The sequence below is a fragment of the Mustela erminea genome, chromosome 2 (genome assembly GCF_009829155.1).
Source record: "Mustela erminea isolate mMusErm1 chromosome 2, mMusErm1.Pri, whole genome shotgun sequence".
Lineage (NCBI taxonomy): Eukaryota > Metazoa > Chordata > Mammalia > Carnivora > Mustelidae > Mustela > Mustela erminea.
The window spans coordinates 53,179,393-53,201,256 of NC_045615.1; the positions used below are offsets into that span (position 1 = coordinate 53,179,393).

General features: G+C 34.9%; 1 protein-coding gene across 8 annotated transcripts in view; it reads left to right on the plus strand.

The window, feature by feature from the left end:
• The window catches only part of SMARCAD1 (SWI/SNF-related, matrix-associated actin-dependent regulator of chromatin, subfamily a, containing DEAD/H box 1), a 76,940-nt gene that overhangs the window by 34,836 nt on the left and 20,240 nt on the right, over positions 1–21,864 (plus strand). For 6 of the 8 annotated variants that reach the window (XM_032332906.1, XM_032332907.1, XM_032332909.1 and 3 more), the window contains exons 7-10: positions 4,326–4,427; positions 5,487–5,568; positions 7,016–7,407; positions 15,584–15,783. In XM_032332906.1, coding sequence (XP_032188797.1) covers positions 4,326–4,427; positions 5,487–5,568; positions 7,016–7,407; positions 15,584–15,783 — 776 coding nt within the window. Of the gene's footprint in view, positions 1–4,325; positions 4,428–5,486; positions 5,569–7,015; positions 7,408–7,430; positions 8,095–9,330; positions 9,355–15,583; positions 15,784–21,864 lie in introns of those variants that run through there. The other 2 variants (XM_032332912.1, XM_032332911.1) reach the window with 2 other exon arrangements.

Below are 21,864 nucleotides of genomic sequence, written 5' to 3' on the forward strand. Positions count from 1 at the left end.
GATAACAATGATGGTGAAGACTAGAAGGCTACACCACGACAGCTTAACACATCAAGTTAGCAGGTGTTCTAAGTGTTACTGAAACAGTTGTACTGGTTGGAAAATAGTGGCTTTAATCCTGAATGTAGTAGGAGTCACGCATAGATTCAGTTGAATTTAGAACCATACAGACAGGGGCTCTTGGGTGGCTCAGTTAGATAAGCATCCAACTCTTAATTTCAGTTCAGGTCATGATCTCAGGGTTGTGAGTTCAAGGCCCACGTTGGGCTCCGCACTTAGTGCAGAGTTAGCTTAAGATTCTCTGCCTCTCCCTCTCCCTCTGCTCCTTTCTGGCTCGCAACCGTGCTCTCTATATCTCGCTCAAATAAATAAGTTAAAAATATATAGACAGTATTAGTATGAAAGGAGGGGCTAGCAAAGGAGCAGAAATATATATTTGCTTATTTTATAATTTCTTATTTATATTTTTAGCCAGTACAGCAGTGATAACACAAGGACAGTGAGCCATGCCATTCCATAGCTGAAGTTAACAAATCTGTTCATTTAGATAACGCTTCTATTACTTTGCAGTAACTCATAAGCTGCCATCCTTCTAGTGCTAACACTCCCCAAGCAGCCTTCAGTTCATATTTTTTATAGTATTTATGTATTTCTTAACCATTTAATTTACGTGAAATTGTGCTACCCTATTTCGAGAATCCTTTCTCTTTTTTTTAATGTGTCACTGATGGAGTTATTGAAAGTTGTGCCTCTAATATGGTTTTTCTTAAATACTGTTATAGATTATTATTTTCATGATTTTGCACAGTGTGGTAATTTTGGAAGTGCATATATCGTGTTGTAGCAGAAGACTGTAGTTTTCAGCAGAAGGACACCAGACCTTGCTTCAAAAGCTTATGGGTCTCTGCAGTTATTTCCTATTAGGGCTTCCTAGAGACACCATATACAGCATCCTTGTTAGCAACAGATTCTTTGAGAACATTGCTTCTGCTTTTTGGTTGTGAAGCCCAAGTGGCAGAGCACTGTATTCTGGACCTGCTACAGAGCCTTCTCTTAATGTGGACACATTTATAATTGTGACAGTGTAAAGAGTTAGTTTGTAAACTAATTAAGTAGCACCCACCACTTTGCATCTAGTGTCGAAGGAGGCAACCAGATGTTGTGCTTCTTCCGTAGAATTAAACTATATGTACCCTTTTCTTTCCTTTTTTTTTTTTTTTTTGGAATGGCATTTGCAACATGCCCAAATTAGATCCCCCATAAAATTTATGAAAGTGGTAGTCCCCAGAAGTTGGTGGGGTGGTTATTTCCCACTCTTTGGCATGCATGTATCTTACTGACATAAGGTACTACTTCTGCCTACCAAGTTCAGTCAGTGTGATGTCTTCAGAGTAGGTGATTAAAGTGAATTCTGTGGACTGTGCGAAACTATCAGTCCTAGACTACTACATGAGGAAAGAGTGGGAGAATTACCATAGCCTTAAAGACAGCAAAGGTGTGTCCATCACTGACCCTGCCCAGATGAAAACAAATTGCTTTGACTTGTCCTTTCTAATTGGGATGGAGGCAGTGGGGGAAGAAGCATCCGACAGACTGATAACTGCATAGTTTTATTGATTTGCTCCAGTAGAAATAACCACATCTGATATATATAGTAGTTAAAATTAGGGTCATCACCTATTTGTTGATGAAACCTGAAATAATCCCCAAAACCCATCATCCAGCTTTTGGATAGGCCAAGGAGTCCCCATTCATTGGGATGGGATGGTGATCTCCATCTCTCCATTCCTTCAAGGATATGGTATTGCTACTGCTACTTGTACTTCTCTTCCCCTTCCTCCCCCCTCTGTCCCCTCCTCAGTTTTAGGAACTTGGATTTTTTTTTTTTCTCCAATAATGGTCCTTACTTCATGGGCCAAGGAGCTAATATGGGATTGCTGCCAGTCCTAAATATGTCTGGTCCAGCTCTGCATTCTGGAATGGGAAAAATAACCACAAGATTAATTCATAACCTTACAGCCCACTGAAGACAGATCTAGGCCTGAACTCTGTGTATCTCCTGTCTTCTGTAAAGCTCTAGTGTAACCACTGGATTGCATAGGTATTTTAAGTCACCAGGGATTAGCAGAGCTGACAGAACTATTAAATCTGAGAGCAGACAGCAAATGAGAGGTATACTATCTACTGAATGTTTAATTAGTGCTATCATATATTTGATTCCCAAAAGATATTTTACTGCTTTCCAAATGTCAAACTTTTTTTATTAAGGTAAAATTCACATAGCATAAAATTAATCATTTTAGAATGAACAGTTCATTGCCAGTCTACCACCCCTGTCTAGTTTCAAAATCTTTTTATCATCCCATAATAGCATGCCATCCCGTTTAAATCATTTCTCTCCATTCTCTACTTCTCCCAGCCCTGGGGCAGCCACCAGTCTGCTTTCTGTGGATGTACTTATTCTGGCTATTTCATGTAAATAGAAGTAATACAGTATGTTACCTTTTGTGTCTAGCTTTCACTTAGCATAATGTTTTAGGAGGTTCTTCCACATTGTAGCCAGTATCAGCACTTCTTTTTTTAAAGCTGAATAATACATCATTTTATGTATATGCTACAGTTTGTTTACCCATTCATTCTTTGATGGACATTTAATATATTTAAAACCAGGAATGTGCTACCTGAATGACTAGGGTTTAGCAAACATTTACATAGTAGAAAAATACCAATGTATAGTTAGACACCCAAGTTTCTCTTCTTGCCTCAGATAGTTATTATCTATGACCTCTAAAAGGTTTGTTCTTGGAGTTTCAGTGTCTTTAGCTTTTAAGGGGGGGTGGCAGTATGAATTTCTGAGGGCTTTGAAATGCTTTCGTCACATATTAGTGTTTTATTCCCCAGCTCAAAATCCTTTGCTTTCTTAAAAAAGGCTGACCTCAATTTAACACTCCAGGCCAAATGCAGTATTAGCTCTGATACAACTTTTCAGCCTTGCAACCTACCCATGGTCTCTGTGCTTCAACCCAGATGGGCCATTCACTGTTACAAAAACACATGCAGCTTTCTTCTTCAACTCCAAACTTCCATAGTATTTTATTTACATTTGTTTTGTGGAACACCATTTTATACCTTTGTGCAGCAGAGGTTTCACTCAATTTAATATTGCTACTTTGGTAGGGAAAGAAAAATAACATGTAGTTGTTGGATAAGAAAGGAGGTAGAAAAGAAAACACGAGGCTGTATTTTTCTTTTCTTTTTTTTTTTTTTTTTAAGATTTTATTTATTCATTTGACACAGAGAGATCACAAGTAGGCAGAGAGGAAGGCAGAGAGAGAGAGAGGAGGAAGCAGGCTCCCCGCGGAGCAGAGAACCCGATGTGGGACTCGATCCCAGGACCCTGAGATCATGACCTGAGCCGAAGGCAGCGGCTTAACCCACTGAGCCACCCAGGCGCCCGAGGCTGTATTTTTCTATATCTTAATTATATGGTATGTGGTATAGTTCTAAGCAGAGTTAAATAAATGTTTTTAGATCTCAATGCAAAAATTTTTCTTATGCATGAACCCAAGAATTTTTTTTAAGATATATTCATTTATTTTGAGAGGGAGAAAGAGAATCTCAAGCAGATTCCCCTCTGAGCCTATTGCAAAGCATGATCCTGTGACCCTGGCATCGTAACCTGAGCAATAACCAAAGTTGGGCACTTAACTGACTGAGCCACCCAGACACCCCTTAAATATGGAATTCTAATCAGTTTTTTTAAATCAAGTGACAAAGAAGAAAGAGATTGTCTAAGTAGCTATAATTATTCGCAGATTAATGTTTTGGTTTCACATAGATTCTTTATTATTGTGTTACTTTTATGGTGTGGCTGAATAATTAATACTTAAGCCATTCTGTAAATCAGCACCAAACAAAAAGTAAACTTTTTTCTCTCAGTATTTGAAATTTGTAGGGAGATATAAAATTGTGAGCATAGATGAGATATTTGAATCTTTTTTTTATTTGCCATTAGTAAATATACCTAAATATACCTGATTTATTTAGAGTAATTCGAGGAACATGCTAGTCTTTTAGTAGATTTATTTTATGTTGAGTGCTTTATGAATGAAGTGTGAGTTACTGGATAGGCAGTCAGGGTCTTTGTGATCGTAAAGCAGCAATATTTTTTATCCTTAAAGATAAAATTTGTCTGTTTTCACAAGAAACATTTTTGGATTCTTAATGTGCTAACTTCCAAATCAAGTCAAATATAAATGTAATTGTCTTAAGACTGTTAGCATTATAGATGATCTCCTTAATTGGTTCTTTTTTCTTTCCTTTAGGGAGAAGAATCCAATGAGTCTGCAGAATCTAGTAATAATTGGGAAAAGCAAGAAAGTATTGTATTGAAATTGCAAAAGGAATTTCCCAATTTTGATAAGCAGGTAGGTGATCATGGACAGAAATTTAATCAGTGTGTGCTAAATATTTGGAAGAAAATAGTGTTTGAGATAAACTGGAAAAGCTTAGGGTGTGTTTTGCATTTTTCTAATTAAATATACTCTTATTAATATTATAAAATACCTTTATACTGCTTGTTAATTCTTTACATTGTTTACTTACTTTAATTGCTAACTATATCAACATAATGACCATAATCATAACAAACATAACAATTGGAACTCATTTATGAAATTTGAGTATGTAGAAAGCCAAATCAGCTGTTTTAGCTTTTTTTATATTCTTGTCCTTTAAATTTTTCATTAAGAATTTTAAAGTGTTAGGGGTACCTGGTTGACTCAGTCAGAAAAGCATGACTCTTGATGTCAGGATCATGGGTTCAGGCCTCACATTGGGTGTCAAGATTACTAAAAAATAAATAATAAACTTTAAAGAAAAAAAGAATCTTGAAGTATAATACTGCATTTCAGTACTTTAGTATTCCATAAGGTTTGTTCTACTTGGTAAGTAGTAAGAATACTCAGTCTGTATATTCATACCAAGCTTGCTTCTCTTCTATCACCTGATTATATGTAGAAGCACATTATTTAACATTTAGAATACATTCTCACGTGCATTGATTTATTCAGGTATATGCACAGGTAGTACATCTGCTGAATTCTTACAAGGTAAATGCAAAATCTTGTTGTTATGTTGGTTCTTTATATGTGTTGAAACTCTTTGTTTTGAAGTTGGCAGTTTGTAAAAGCCTAGCTACCTGATGAAGTTTAATTGAACAAACATTTTTTATTCTATTTATTCAGAGCACTTTATAGGGAGAGTAGAAATGGAGAGAAAGTCTAGCTTCCTTTCCTTTTGAGACTTAAAATTCATGGAGGTGAAATTTCGTGTACACAGAAACCACTTGTAAAGCAGCATATAAACAAATGTGAAATAATCAGATATGAATTTTCAGATGATTTACTTACTTTTAAAAGAGCATAAAAGTTTATTGCAAGTTGCTTATTTTAGATTTTTAACAAAGATCAATGACTTATTTCTAGGAACTAAGGGAAGTACTGAAGGAACATGAATGGATGTACACAGAAGCATTAGAATCTTTAAAAGTGTTTGCAGAAGACCAAGGTAATTAGCTCTTCTGTCCTAGAAAACACATACTTCCCATTATGTTCTTACTTTGGTATATAAGAAAATCTAAACCTATTAGAGAATGGGATTGCAAAAGATCTTGGAAATAATGATGTAAAAAAATTTTAAATGAGCAGTTTCAAAATGTTTTGGCCTGTTCTTTAATGGCAGTGTAATATGAAATAGTAAATACATTTTTCCAATTGGCTAGCCTTTTTTTTTTTATAGTTAAGGCTGCTTTTAAATTATCATTGTTTTATTGAATATAAAAACAACATTTTTTATATTTTAACAGCTCACAGGATGGATCTTAGGATGGCTGGTGGTTTATAATCACTGCAGTGTAGGTGTCCTAGCCTGCTCTTACATGAATATCAGAAGTACCAGTATCAGAATCCTTTAAGATGAATATCACTGGCATGAAAGAAGTTCCCTAAACTTGTATTGGAGTTCTTTTAACTTTCAGAACCAAATGTTAGAGAAGTAGTGGAGAAGAGTTGAATCATACATGTTTAGTGACATCCTTATGAAGAGCTGATCTAATTGATGCCTGCTTGATTGCAAAACCAGCTTAAAAAGCCCAGTACAGTGGTTTTAGTTTTTTTGTTTTGTTTTTTAATAAATTCTTTTAAGAAATACCTTTATACTAGTGCTCTTGATGGCACAGAGAATGATACTGTGTGGAAAAAAGACAGCCACCAATATCATCAGTTCTGCGTCTGAAAAAATGATTCGAAAGAGATAGATTAAAAATGTGAAGAATTTGAGGACTACTTTATCCAATTTGTTTTTCTCTTCCATATATGCACAAGAATAAATGTATGGTAATCAGTGTGTAAGTCTAAAAGCTCTTTGGATAAGCGAAACAAACATACTAAATAGTAAAGTATGGTGTTATAGATTAACTGGTAAGAAATAACAGAATTATCTTCAATCATAGGCATCTTAGAAATCTGTGGAGTCTGATAGGCTAACCAGTGATAAAGTAGCAATGTTTTTTTAGTAATAGTATATTTCAACAGATGTACATGGTGATGGAAAATTAATATAATAGGAATGGTTTTAATTTAGGGTGAACATGTTTTTGCTGTACCTGTCAGTGTTGGCATGGAGGTGGGGCTGCTCAGTAGCATCTGGGGTATCTTACAGAAATGCAGCTGCCATTTAGAATCTCAGGACCTTTGTTAGAAAATGGGGGTTTTTATTCATTTTTTTAAAGTTATCACCTGTTTTTGAAACTTTCTCAACTCCTGTACAACTTCAAATTCTATTTTAGTATTTCTCTTTAAAGCATATCAAGATTTAACAAATTATAGTTGAATTCTGTATTCAGTAGGAAAATAACACATTTAGGTAATTTTTTTTATCTTATTTGAGGGCCTGTATCTTTATATTTAATTTATATTTTTCTGACTTAGTTATTTTTGTCTTTTTTTTTACACAGATATGCAATATGCTTCACAAAGTGAATTTCCAAATGGAAAAGAAGCTTCTTCAAGAAGTCAGAATTACCCTAAAAATGCAGCTAAAACAAAACTAAAACAGAAATGTTCCATGAAACCACAAAATGGTTTTAACAAGAAACGTAAAAAAAATGTATTTAATCCTAAGAGAGTTATTGAAGACTCTGAATATGATTCAGGCTCTGATGTGGGTAGTTCACTAGATGAGGACTATAGTAGTGGTGAAGAAGTGATGGAGGATGGCTATAAGGGTAAAATTCTTCACTTTCTTCAAGATGCTTCAATTGGTGAACTTACTTTGATTCCTCAGTGTTCTCAGAAGAAGGCTCAGAAGATTACAGAACTCCGGCCCTTTAATAGTTGGGAAGCTCTGGTAAGGCTACATTATTTTTTTTTCCCCTGTGTGTGTGTGTTTATGTGTGTGTGTGTGTGTGTGTGTTTAACTCACAGTACCGTTTATAGTCAAGGTGTCTTCAGCCCAGGGAAGCATAGATGGGTGGCCTTATCCTGTGTAGAGGCAAACATTACTTTCATTATAAGCCAATAGTATTTCAAATAGTGTCATATGACCTAATTTTGAATGAATTAAGGGGTGATTTTCCTGAAAAAACCCAAGCTGATTGGCTGGGTATACTGTCACTCATTCTTTTGCATAGAAACTTGGTTCATTTCACTGCAGAAGAAGAAATTAGAGCTTACATTTAGGAAGGAGTTGTTTGCTAGCCTGTTCTGATCTGTTACTGCTGAGACACCATGCAAAAAGCAAGAATGTGGCAGAAATTTTACTACAACTTACTTGAAGAGCAATAGCAACGTCCAGGGGAGCTCCATGATTCAAAATGCCAGCCTAAGTGTTTTATGCTTCACCACAAAAGAAGCAAGTGTTTATTTTCTTTTTCTTTTAAAAATGACAGCTCAATCTCTAACATGTTTTTCTTGGTTAAACAACACGGCCATTTTATGGAGTGTAGCAGGCTGCAGCGTTTTTAATTGGAAAGGATAGAAAAATGTTTGAAGCCTAGAATTCAAGCGTTAGGTGAAGGGAATGCATAAGTAACTGGTAAGTACACTTTGCATGATCATTTTATGGAATTGGATTTCCTACAAACAAGTGTTATCCAAAATACTTGTATTTTGAATTTTATAAATGTCAGCAGTGAGCAAATTGTATTCATACAGAAAAATATAAGAACTCTGTCTTCTAAATTTTGCCTTGACTTTTGTGAGAATGTGGGCTTTTATAGCATGAATTATATACAGGCCCCGCTGTGAAAGCAATGTGGATTTTTTTTTTTTACAGCTTTAGAAGATGAAGTGCCTCTTGAAGCTTTAGAAATTTTAAGGAAGTTTTATTCCCTATCTTAGGGAGTAAAGTTGTTTTGTGGTTAATTTTATACTTGTGACAAATCTGTAAGAGCATAAGTTCCCTTAATAAGTGTCTTTAAAGTGGCAGGATCGTAGGGTCCCTGAACAGTGTTTTAAAAAGCATTTTTTAAAAAATTAAGATATTTGAAAAATAAAGAAACAACATTACTAGTATTTTGTAGCTTAAAAAAATAAAATAAATAAAGCCATTCGTTTTGCCTAAAGCCTTTGCTTTTCTAGAGAACATCTGTCACAGCAGGTCCTTTCAAAACTTGTTCGGCTTTGCCTGAGTGATTTATTTGTTAAAGTATTTGCTGAAGGGCTTTCTTGTTCTTCTTTTCTTCCTTTTCTTCTTTCTTTTAATCCTTAATGGTCTCCTGTATTATTGCAGAGTCGGTTGCTCAGGCTTGTTGGGATTCTAATTTATTTAATAAGGAATGCAATTATCTACACCACTGTATTTAGTAACTGTAACTACTTGCCCAAATATCTTATAGTAAAAGTAAATTATACCAGACTTATATGTGCCAGATGTTTTTAAAAATATTCAACTTAACATGTAGAAATCATATTTTCCCTGCTAATTAATTGGCATAGTGTAGTCTCGACATGAAATTTTTGTAGATTATGTATTACCTGCGTAAATCCCCTATTGTTTCTTGCCCCCCTCTCTAAAAATTGAACACAAAGGTGGTATTTTTTGCTTGCTATTTATTTAAATGTTGGTTATTTTATGTAAAAGTTAAAAAGTAAACTTGCTACTTAAGCAAAAACAGGGTTTTTGGTTAAATGGAGGTAAATGAACAGTTTTTGAAAATGAAGTTAACATTGGCACGTCTGTGTATATAAGCTTTGAATTCTAATTTGTGTAGAACTTTAAGCTTCTACTTTCAATCACTTTAGAATTTTCAGTGTGGCTGATTTAGAGAGCAATTTCATCTTCAAATCATCAAAGGTAAAGTTAATATTATGTACATTCTAGTAAATGGCTGTATATGACATACTCTTTTCCTGTTATTCAGAAGGTTTAATAATGTACCTATAAACAACTTCAGAAAGAAACAAAAGAAAAAAACATTTAGTTTTGTTTTCATAGCTGCTGTTTTTAGAAATTCCTTTGAAAATTAGTTGAAATTTTAATTATAATATTCAGTGATCCTTTAATGAAAATTACATGGCATTATACATTAAGAACAGCATGTAACAGTCTAGTAAAGTGTTAAATTGTTGAAGCATATTTGTCTTAAGGATTGGGGAATTTGTCAGAAGTTTAAAAGTCATTTATAATTCATTTAAAAATGCATACTGAGCCAACAAATCAAGTCCCCATACATTTTAGTTATAATTTTTGTTAAAACTGGTCTGTAAAATTGGTAGGTTAAATGTAGTCATTATTTCATTGTCTTATAAAAACAGCTGTGAAAATTATGTTTGCAGTACCTTTTAAAACAATTTGAAAAGTACCTCAATTATGCCTTCATTGTCAGAGAATTACACTTTTTAAACATTAAATGCTGTAAGATACTGATATTCTAGTCACCTTTATTTTACATGAGTAAAATTTGTTTAACATAAGTGCATTGTGTATGAGAGTGTTTATGTTTGCAGCTTTACACCTATTGTTTTCTTTGAATCAAAACTTAAATACTGTTCGTGAAATTTTTTCCATAATTTTTACATCTTATTTTTCTGCTTAATAGTAGTGACGTCTGTATCTTCTGTAAGAAACCACAACTTCAAATCCCGTAGACTTTGGAAATACAGCAAGCCAATAATGTCAGTTTAACATGTATTATTAATGTGGTAAAATTAAGATTTTAATTGCCAAATTTCACGCATTTGATGGCATCAGTTCACCAACCACTTACTGAGTATTTGTCTAGCCTTGTGCAAATTAGGGTGGGGATGCTGTTACATCTGTGATAATCTTATGATGTTGCATCTTTATACTTTAATCAGGATGTAATGTCTGCTGACCAGAGCAAGAGTTACTTGTTCATGGATATAACTCAACTTAAAAACTTGTCATATATGCATCTACTTTTTTAACATTCAGGTCAGTGTAGGTGTAGTTTTCCTTGATAACTATGCAGTCCAGGTTTTTGTTTATGCCAAAGCACTCTCTGCCCCTCATCGTGCTGTTCCCCTCTACTAGTAACTCAGACCACAGGGTTGTTTTTTTTTTTTTTTTTTTGCTTGGTTTTCCCAATTGTTATTGTAAAATGTCTGCTTAATTTAAGCTTGTCACTTAAAGCATTGTGATGCCTGTTAACTTCCTTCCTGATAGGATGATTTTCAGTAAATTCAGCATTTTATTTTAATTCGTATAAATTTGATAAACATTTATAAGAAAGTTATAAATGTATTCTGAGCACTTCGTCAGCTGCTGCCAGGTATTTATGTCTTCTTAGGACTAGGTCCTCAAAAATGTTACTTTGTTAGGTGGGGTTAAATCTGGTTTTAAACAATCCCCCTGCTTCTGTCAAAATAAAAAATACTTGTAAGAGTGACACACTGTGGTGGGAGAGAGGTACTTCAATTTGTGACTCTTTAAAACAGTGATACTTCAGTTTTTAATCAGAGTGATCATAATCAGGACCATACTTAGTCTTTTTTTCCCCCATGCAGTTATCCAACAAGTAAAAATTGCTTTTTTTCCTTCCACCCGAAAAAAAATAGCTTTATCACTTTTTTGAGGAATGAATTTTCTTTGTCTAAAATAAAACAGTACCTGCAATAACAAGAAAACGAAAATTCTTCCAGATACCCACCACCTAAGGCTGTATCGAGCATCCATTTGTACATTTCTTATTATATAAGTAGGACCATATTTTCTAGCTCATCAGTAACTTTAGAGTTATTAGCATATCCTGCATTTCTTAAATCCTTTTTTGGTGAGGCTAAGTAATTTATAGGATTCCTCCATCCGTTTTGTCTTCAGAAAACAGTAACAACAATAGAGTGTTCTCTACATATTTCTTTAAGTGCTGGCCTGTCTCTCTCTCTTTTACATACACAGAAACACACACACCATTAATGAAGATACTGTAGAATTACATATTGAGATTTATCTGAGTTTTTATTTTTATTCATATATTTAGATTAACAAGTTAAAAATTCTACATGCTTGTTCTCTCCAAAAATCCATATTCAACCCCTTCTCCAGCCTGTTTCCCACACTGCCAATAACTGCTCTCATTTTTTTGGTCTGATTCTTACCACTTGCATATCTCTAAGTAATATAAACATAAAGCTATTCTTTATTTTTGCTTTAGGTCTTACTTGTTGACATGACATTATAACACTATGGTGAGATTAACTCCCATCGTCAGTCTTATATCCCATATCCATATCCTATTCCTCAGTCTTACTGATTGAAGTTAATAGGATAATTTTGAAGATCATTTTTTAGTTATCTGCATTATTGTCACTATATAAATGCCTTTGCTAGCTTAGCTATATAGATAGTGTAATATTGCTTAGCATTTTGTTTTCTCTAGGTATTAGTTGCCTTGGTTTTTCTGTTTGCTTAGTTTTCTATATATTTATTAGTTCAAATTTAAAGTTTTCCTTAGTTGTCTAGATTTCCTCTCAGTTTTAAAAACTTCAGGTATTCCATCCTAAGAAAGTCTCTTTGAGTAAATCTTAATGACCTGCTCTGGTTTATACTGGTTGGATTATGGCCTGCTATTCATCTGTGACCTTGGGCTCTCACTTCCCCGACATTCTCAGGAATCCTTGTTGTCTCTCTTGTGTAGGATCTCTTCTTTCTGAATTTCATGCATGCCTATTTATTCCCTTGGTCATATGAGTACATACTAAGAGGCGGAGGTGGGTGAATTATACAGTGGAACCAGATGATCTGGCTTTGAATCCCAGTTCTGACATTTCCAGCAGTTTATCTGACTTTCAGCAAGTTCTTATTCTCCATTTCTTCATCTATAAGTAGGGCGTAGTTACGATACTGACTGTTGGGACTTCTAAGTGTTAAATAAAGTAAACATCTATTTAGTTGCCCAGTTCTTTGCTATAGATGTCCACAATATTTTGTATTGGAAGTGCTGTATATGTTTCTTGTGAAATGCTAAGAAACTGTTGTTTTCTGCTTATCCCCCTTTCAGTTATAGCCATATTGAGTGGAACTTCTTGGATAAGTTTTTCCTCTATCTTAAAACTCCTTCTGGACTTTTAAATAGATTTATGGCTTGTTACATTACCCACAGTACATTAAGACAACATTTTTCAACCTTCCTTGTTAGGTAATTTGGCAAAGTTCTGTCCAGTGGGATGTAAGCAGAAGTATATTAGGACTTTCGGAAACTGTCCTTAATAGGCTCACTTTTTCCTGTTGATTGAGAGGTCATTATGGTAACAGGAGGATATATGGAGGATACGAAGCAACAAGGTAGAAAACTCCTTGACTTGGGAACCATCATATCAAATCTTAGGTGCTTCTGCAACTCTTCGCTTACATGGGAGAGAAAAAATCTTACGTTTTATTTAAACCCCTTATTTGTGTTTACTGTTACTCTTAACTGAACCTAATCCTAACAATTTTGTCTTGCAGTGAAACTTTATCCTTGAAAATCTGTGTTTTACATTCATGGACACTGTATTACTACTAGACAGATACAAATTCTAAACTAGCAACAATAAATTGGATCATCTCTAATGTCATTTGGCTTTTATGGGAGGAAGGATGGGGACAATAGGAAGCCGCAGGGAGATAAATTCTGACTTAGGAAATAACCAAAATGTCAGGTTTGTTTAAAAATCTTAGCTAAGGGGCGCCTGGGTGGCTCAGTGGGTTAAAGCTTCTGCCTTCAGCTCAGGTCATGATCTCAGGGTCCTGGGATGGAGCCCCGCATCCGGCTTTCTGCTCAGCAGGGAGCCTGCTTCCTCTCCTCCCTCTCTCTCTGTCTCTGCCTGCCTCTCTGCCTACTTGTGATCTCTGTCTGTCAAATAAATAAATAAAAATCTTTAAAAAAAAAATCTTAGCTAAAACTAATGCAGTATCCTGAAATAAGAGTTACCTTTTGTATTCTCCTTTATTTCCCCTACAAGAATTTCAAACAAAATTAGAATAGTATAGTGAAACCCCATGTCTTCAGCAGCTTCACTTCCTGGCTGATGTCTGATCTTGTTTTATCTTTATCCTCATCTACTTTCTTCCTTCTCATATTATTTGAAGCAAATCTCAGAGTTCATCTTATCCATGAAAATTTAAATACATATATCTGCCTTAGGCTCGGGTTATGATCCCAGGTTCCTGGGATCAAGTCCCAGCATCAGCCCGGCATTGGACTCCCTATTCAGTGGGGAGTCTACTTCTCCCTATCCCTCTGCTCATCCTCCTTTCTCATGTTCTGTCTCTCAAAATAAGTCTTTTTTTAAAAGTTCTAATATAACCTGAAAATCTTCAAGGCACTGATTCTTACATATCCTGGTGTATACATCTTTTCCCTAGAAAGCACAAAGTGGGAGGTCACACTGTGATCGTTAGTGTTGCCCTTGTGAAGATGTAAAGTCATGTGCAAATAACTCAATATTTCACAGTGTCATTTTGTAAAGTGCTAATTCATTTTTTAATCCTGCAATTTAATAATAACATGGCTTTGTAATAGATTGGAAATTTTATTGTTTTCTGACTTTTTCTAGATCAAGTATGAAAAAAGTATATTATTATAAATGCATTTTTGATGAAATTATCTTTATATATCCCGTAAGTGTTGAATTTGTATTGTTTGAACTCTGTGAATTTAGATAGACTGTGATCACAAAGATTATTTAGAGTTTTTAATGTGATTCCTGTTGTAACTTGAAAGAATATGCTAAATAAGATAATGAATTGGAATCGTGTAGTTTTATCTTAACAGGTGATTTTACTCTAGTTTCTTTTGTTCATTTTTGGATTATGGGATCTCGCTTTCTGCCCAGCAAGGTTTAAAGTTTTCACACAGTTAATGGGCTTTCAGACAGATACGGCCTCTTCATGAAAAGTATTTTTTAATAAGGTTCTTCAGGATTTTTTTTTCCAGCTATCTGTATGTAAAAATTCTAATTTTTTATAGCTTTTATATGAGTAAGTATTCATGTCTTTTTTTAAATTTTATTTTATTTATTTATTTGACAGAGAGATACAGTGAGAGAGGGAACACAAGCAGTGGGAGAGAGAGAGAAGCAGGCTCCCTGCCGAGCAGGAAGCCCGATGTGGGGCTCAATCCCAGGACCCTGGGATCATGACCCGAGCCAAAGGCAGATGCTTAATGACTGAATCACCCAGGCGCCCCTTCAGCGTCTTTTTTTTAAAGGTTATTTATTTTAGAGAGTGCACAAGAGTGGGGGGAAGGAACAGAGGTAGAAGGAGAGAGAGAATCTCAAGCAACCTCTATGCTGAGCATGGAACTGACTGGGGCTCGATCCCACGACCCCAAGATCATGACCCAAGCCGAAACCAAGAGTCGGACACTCAACCAACTGAGTCATCCATTTGCTTCTCAGTGTCTTAAATACAGATATGTTTTTGAAAAATATTCTCTGAGCTTTCACAAAAAAACCATTTATACAAGTGTATTGAAATTGGCTTTTTATAAAACTTTTATCAAGTTATTTAATTGGTCATAGTTAACTTTTGATTCATGCAGTATCTTTCCAAATAATGGTCTTAGTTTAAGAGCAAAATTTAAGTGGCAAATAATAATTGAGGGTTTGAAAACTCAAGGGGTGGTCCTTTATGTTTCAAAAAATTAATCATATAGTAATATGTCATAGTCATGGGAAGTAATGAAAATGGAGCAAGATTTCAGGTATACAATTAGTATATTTGGTACCATTCCTTTGGTGATAAAGGTGAATCAGATTTTGGAAAATAAAACTTCATAGAAGACATTAATGGTCATTTGAGAGTATCTCCGATAAGAGAACAGCTACTAGGGGCAAAGTAACTAGCTTGAGATTGAGATTGTGCATTTTGGTGAGAAAGATATGTTTTATTTCAATATGGGGAATTGGATTTATCAAGAGAAACATGGAAATTCAGGTATAGACATGAAGAAACAGGTGTTCTTAGCACTTGATTTAAGGTCATTAGTAAAAAGTATAATTAAATTTTTTCCCCTCAAAAAAATTGATACTAGATTTTTATTTACTAGATCTGACCTATTATTTTTCCTCTTATGTCATAGTTCACAAAGATGTCCAAAACTAATGGCTTATCAGAAGATTTGATATGGCATTGTAAAACACTGATCCAAGAAAGGGATGTAGTTATAAGACTTATGAACAAATGTGAAGACATTTCAAATAAATTGACAAAACAAGTTACCATGCTTACTGGAAATGGAGGTGGATGGAACATAGAGCAACCCTCCATTCTGAACCAGAGGTAATATTTATTGTACTTATCTATTTCTTACTTTATCTTAGCCATATAAAAATTGTGAACTTATTTCTGTACTGTGCCTAGGGAACTTAAATGTGGAAGTCTTAATGAGAGCTTACGTTAGAAGGGAACCCCAGGGTTTCCTGTAATGACACAGAAGTGATACAGGATCTTTTTTTTTTTTTTTTTTTTTTTTTTACCAATACCCCCTACCCTGCCAAGGGTATTTTACTCCCCTTTTATCATTATAAATTAGAGGGAGCAAATGTTGTGATCTTATATAACTATGTTTTCCTTGTCCGATGACAGATAATCTCATATATAATCACAAAAATGGAAAAGCTGGTTTTAGCTACCCCTTTACACTGTACAGTGCTTCAGAAAGTCAGCAGCTTAAATTGCATCAATGAAAAAAATTTGTCTTAGCTCGATTTCTTTTTAGTCATAAGTAAGATGAAATGAATGAAATATCCTGTATCTGTAATTTAATTTTTTAAATGCTTTAAAGAGCCCATATTCTTAAATCTATTTTTGGAGTAGAAACACATCAAAAATGAAAAGGACACTTATTAAATAGTTTACATAGGGAAAAATTTTTAAAAGTGTATTTCCCAAACTGCTACTGTCAGTAAAATGCCTTGTCAGAATCCTTACAAAAAATAGACGCTAAATTATTTTTAATAATAAACTCATACAACAGCCAGTACATATGAAAATGGCATTTTATAATTGTGAACACCCCCATTTTGCATGGTGTTGGGATATTGGGATGGGGAGATTTTGAACTTCCTTTAAAAGTTTATTTTTAAGTGGTTTGGGGACTCATAACTATTTAGAATACCTTTTCTTAAGAAATGTATAAAATTGTTTATTGTGGTGATATTTAAAGTTACAAAAACTTGGAAACAATCCAATTTCTTAAAATCAGTATAGTTAGAATGGATTATGGTATATCCATGCTGTATAGTGTTATGCAACGTTAAAAATGAGCTACATCTGTTCAGAATATTTCTAATAGGTATTTAATAAGATTAGCACTAGGGCCTCATTAAAATTAATTATCTTAGCTGGTGATTTTATTTACTTCTTTTAGCATTTTTCTAGTTAATGATCAAAGCATATTTGCTGATCATTGGTTAATTAAAAGTCAAGGTATGGTTACTGGCCTTTAATAGTAAGCTACAATCTTTTCTGTGCCCTTCTAGGGTGCTATGGGATGGTGTAGGGAAACGTCATGCAGTTCCCACAAAGAAGCTCTTTTCTCTGTTGCATAGAAAGAACTATGGCCATGTCAGCAAATTCATCTCCTAAAAGTGTAGTTGGAGCTGCTCCTTCTTGTTCTACAGCATTGGATATGGGGAGTTCTTCACTCTACAAGACTTACCCAGTTGAGTCTACTTTATAATAATTTGGATTTAAAAAAATCAAGTGCTTTATTGCATCACTTAAAAAATTTCTCTCTTAAACCCACATCCACAAAGGCCTGTTACTTGTAAATAGTATGATCAGGTAATAAATTATCCTTTCCATTAGGCTGAGGAATTTTTTGATGAAATATATAATGAGAAAAATAGCTCTTTTTTTCAAAGTGCTCTAGCCCAAAATATAACTTCTAATTACCTGTGTAATTTACTTAGAGTAAATTTAACTTACTTAGAGTTTATTTAAATGCACTTTTAGGGGGTGAAATTTGTTGTCTTGGTTTTTATTTTTAGCCAAGGTAAGAGTAACAAGCTGTTATACTTGGTATACTGGCCAAGCATCGTCGCTGCTTAACTTAAGAGATAAGCAAAGTAGTTGCCTTGCCTTGGGAAAGCATTTATTAGCACGGAAGAAAATTTTGAACTATCCTGATGACTAAGCTATCCTGCTTTTCTTAACAGAACCAGTTCTTTCTAGCAAAACTATGTTAACTGGTCATTTTCTTACTACAAATTTATATGAATTATAACAGAAAAAAAATGCCTGTTAGTGGTTAAGGACATACAGACATACCAACATCCTTAATAAAGTTTTTGCAGAGGAAAATAAAATGTCTCTTATCAGTCTCAAAACCATTACATTCATCATTTTTATTTTAAAATGTCAAAACTAAAGATGCCTAAAGTTAAAATATAGTATAGCGAGGGAAAAGGGAAAAGAAAAAAAATCAGTATTTCTCGCTTTTCCTACCATTAATGTAGCCATCTCTCTCAAACTTTAGCTTTTTATCTAAAATTTATTGGGTTTAAATTGTCTTAACTGAAAAGATTTCTCAGATGTTCATTATAAAGTATATTTAATTATATGTGTCCTGTCTTTTCTGGGCTAAATCTACTTGAGGTTTTTCTGATTTTGTCTGTCCTCAACTTGACGGGATGGTTTTCCGTCCTGTTGTAAACAGTTGCTATGAAGCTGTTTGACAGTGATGTGATTGCACATCAATACTGCAAGTGCGATTTGACTAACTGAAAATACTATGATGAAAATACTTCAGTAGTTTGGATACTACTGTTAGTATAAACTAATGTTATAGTATTATTAGTACAAACTAATAATGTGATAGTATTTTCAGCAACTGTGTTAGACTTACGGGACGTACAACTTTTGGTCAGCTGGTATCACTAAACTTGTTTCATATAACTACTTGAAACAAGTCTCCCTAGACTATTTCTGCATTTTAAACTCAAAGTGAGCGTATTGTATGGACTCGTGTTGTTTCTATTTCAGGCTTTCTCACCTTTCAAAATAATTTTGATGCTAGTTTCTATGGCAGGAGATTTATTTATTTTTTTTTTTAAAGATTATTTATTTATTTATTTGACAGAGAGAGAGATCACAAGTAGGCAGAGAGGCAGGCAGAGAGAGAGAGAGGAGGAAGCAGGCTCCCCGCTGAGCAGAGAGCCCCATGCGGGGCTCGATTCCAGGACCCTGAGATCATGACCTGAGCCGAAGGCAGCGGCTTAACCCACTGAGCCACCCAGGCGCCCCCTATGGCAGGAGATTTAAACCCACTTTAGCTAGTTTCTATGGCAGGAGATTTAAACCCACTTTAATTTTCACTCTGAAAAGAAATTATAACTGTCTGAAAGGATTTTTTTTTTCTCCTAACAAAACAAGTATCTTCAAAATAACGTGCTGCCTCATTTTCTTTCATGATCTCAGAAAACTTAAAATAAAAAAAATCATTTTTTTCCTTAGTAAGTGGTAAGAAAACCTTCAGTTTAAAGGTATTTATAGTCTGTTAATGAGAATAGAGCACTTAACTAATTCAGAAGGCCTGGGCCTTCTTGCCATTTGGGTCACCCTGAACATTCTTACCTGTAAACTGGTGGTTGGGGTTCATATGTAGTCATGAAAAAAATTAGAGAACTATAGAATGTCAAAGTGAATTGAATAAATGGTAGATACGTCTGTACAACATCTAAATATTAGACCCTGCTAGAGAAAGAATACAACTGCCCTGTTTTAAAAATTTGTTACAAGTGAATCGGATTTCAAACATCTTCGTCAAAATTGCGTTTTCATTGATCTTTTGCATTCTGAAGAAAGGATCTGTTGATGGACAGCACCATGTTGGGATACTAAATTACAAAAAGTTACTTGTAGCTTAGGTAAATCCAGTAGAGAGCACATACACACACAAATATATATACACGTATATAGATGTAAACAAGCATATACACACATAAATACTTGTGTTTTTTTTTTTAAATTACAATATAGCAAAGCTATTTAATGTCCAGATCAAGAACAGCCACCAGAGCTGTTTTGTGATTATGAATGAAACAGTTTTATTTAATCGAAAAATTCTGTATAGTACATGCTTCTCAAAATTCCTTCATCACTTTTTAAAGTTGTGTGCATACTGAAGAATATATTAACAGTTATACTAGCTTTTCAATATTACTTGGCTGCTTGTGAAAGATTGATGTCGGGATAGCATACTGGCCCTCTTGGATACTGTCTCTGCCACTGCAGACATGGATTTGGATAGTTATGTGACATTGGACAAATTACTTACCTTCTCTAAGTTCCACAGTCTCAACTGTAAAATGGGGATGATAGTCCTACTTGCTTGATAATGTAGACTAAATGAAGAAATAATGCATGTCAAGCCCATAGCATTGTGTCTGGTCTGTAATAGTATTCCAGTATTAGCATTTCCTTTCACCATTATTGTAGGAGATTTACTTGCATCTGGAAATTAAAATATCTATGAGAATATATTTTATTTACTATTACTTTCATAGTGGTAGTAGAAATTATATTGGCCAAGAAGGCAAAGACATTTTTAAAAATGAACTACAAAGACTTCAATACTGCTGATTTTTTGTTTTTTTTATTTTTATTTTTTTTAAAGATTTTATTTATTTATTGGACAGAGATCACAAGTAGGCAGAGAGGCAGGCAGAGAGAGAGAGAGAGAGAGAGAGAGGAGGAAGCAGGCTCCCTGCCGAGCAGAGAGCCTGATGCAGGACTCGATCCCAGGACCCCGAGACCATGACCCGAGCTGAAGGCAGCGGCTTAACTGAGCCACCCAGGCGCCCACTGCTGATTTTTTTAAAAAAATATTTTATTTATTTATTTATTTGACAGAGATTATAAGTAGGCAGAGAGGCAGGCAGAGAGAGGGAGAAGCGGGCTCCCTGCTGAGCAGAGAGCCCAATGCGGGGCTCTGTCCCAGGACTCTGAGATCATGACCTAACCTGAGCTGAAGGCAGAGGCTTTAACCCACTGAGCCACCCAGGTGCCTCTAATTTTTTTTTTTTTTTTTTTCATGAGAAATGTGTAGATTGCTTACCTCATCAGTTGAAGCATAGATTCTGATTTAAGATGGAAATCTTTATACCCCAGCTCTTTCACCTCTGTTCTAATTAAGGTATATTGATTTTAAAATTTGGCCCGTTAACTGTTTTCTTATACCATAGTTATGTCCAGACTCTGTCCCTCTGTGCAGATAGGATGTGTGTAATAGGAAATTAAGGGGGCAAGATCAAAGCTGAAGAATGAGGACACATGGCCTATCCTAGCTTTCCATCTTTTTTTTTTTCCTCCTTTCATGTTGTTTTTTTTCCCCCCTCACTTCTTTTTTTTTTTTTTAAATTAGCATATAATGTATTATTAGCCCCAGGGGTACAGGTCTGTGAATCGCCGGGGTTTACACACTTCACAGCACTCACCATAGCACATACCCTCCCCAATATCCATAACCCAACCACTGTCTCCCTACTACCCCCTTCCCCCCAGCAACTCTTAGTTTGTTTTGTGAGATTAAGAGTCTCTTATGGTTTGTCTCCCTCCCAATCCCATCTTGTTTCATTTATTCCTTTCCCATCCCCCAAGCCCCCCACGTTACTTCTCAACTTCCTCATATCAGGGAGATCATATGATAGTTGTCTTTCTCCGATTGACTTATTTCCCTAAGCATAGTACCCTCTGGTTCCATTCATGTCGTCCCAAATGGCAAGATTTCATTTTTTGGATGGCTGCATAGTATTCCGTTGTAAATATATATACCACATCTTCTTTATCCATTCATCTGTTGATGGACATCTAGGTTCTTTCCATAGTTTGGCTATTGTAGACATTGCTGCTATAAACATTCAGGTGCATGTGCCCCTTTAGATCACTATGTTTGTATCTTCAGGGTAAATACCCAGTAGTGCAATTGCTGGGTCATAGGGTAGCTCTATTTTCAAATTTTTGAGGAACCTCGTGCTGTTTTCCAGAGTGGGTGCACCAGCTTGCATTCCCACCAACAGTGTAGGAGGGTTCCCCTTTCTCTGCATCCTCGCCACTAGCTTTCCATCTTAATATGAGCTATATGTTTATGTAGGGCGCATGAGACTAAATTTCCAAATGAAATAGACTTCCTTATTTAAATCTTAGCCTTCCAGAAAACACTTTGTAGCTATTCAACCTCAGGCAAATAGCCTCAGGCAAAATTTTCATCTGTTTAAAATAATGGTAATAGGCAGTCTTTACAGGGTATTAAAAGATTAAATGAGGCCCTGCTTGAAAATGATGTTTGTGTCTGTCTCTGTATATATGTTTGGTAATAACTGTTACTACTTTTTAACCACTTGAACTTTTAGGGGAAAA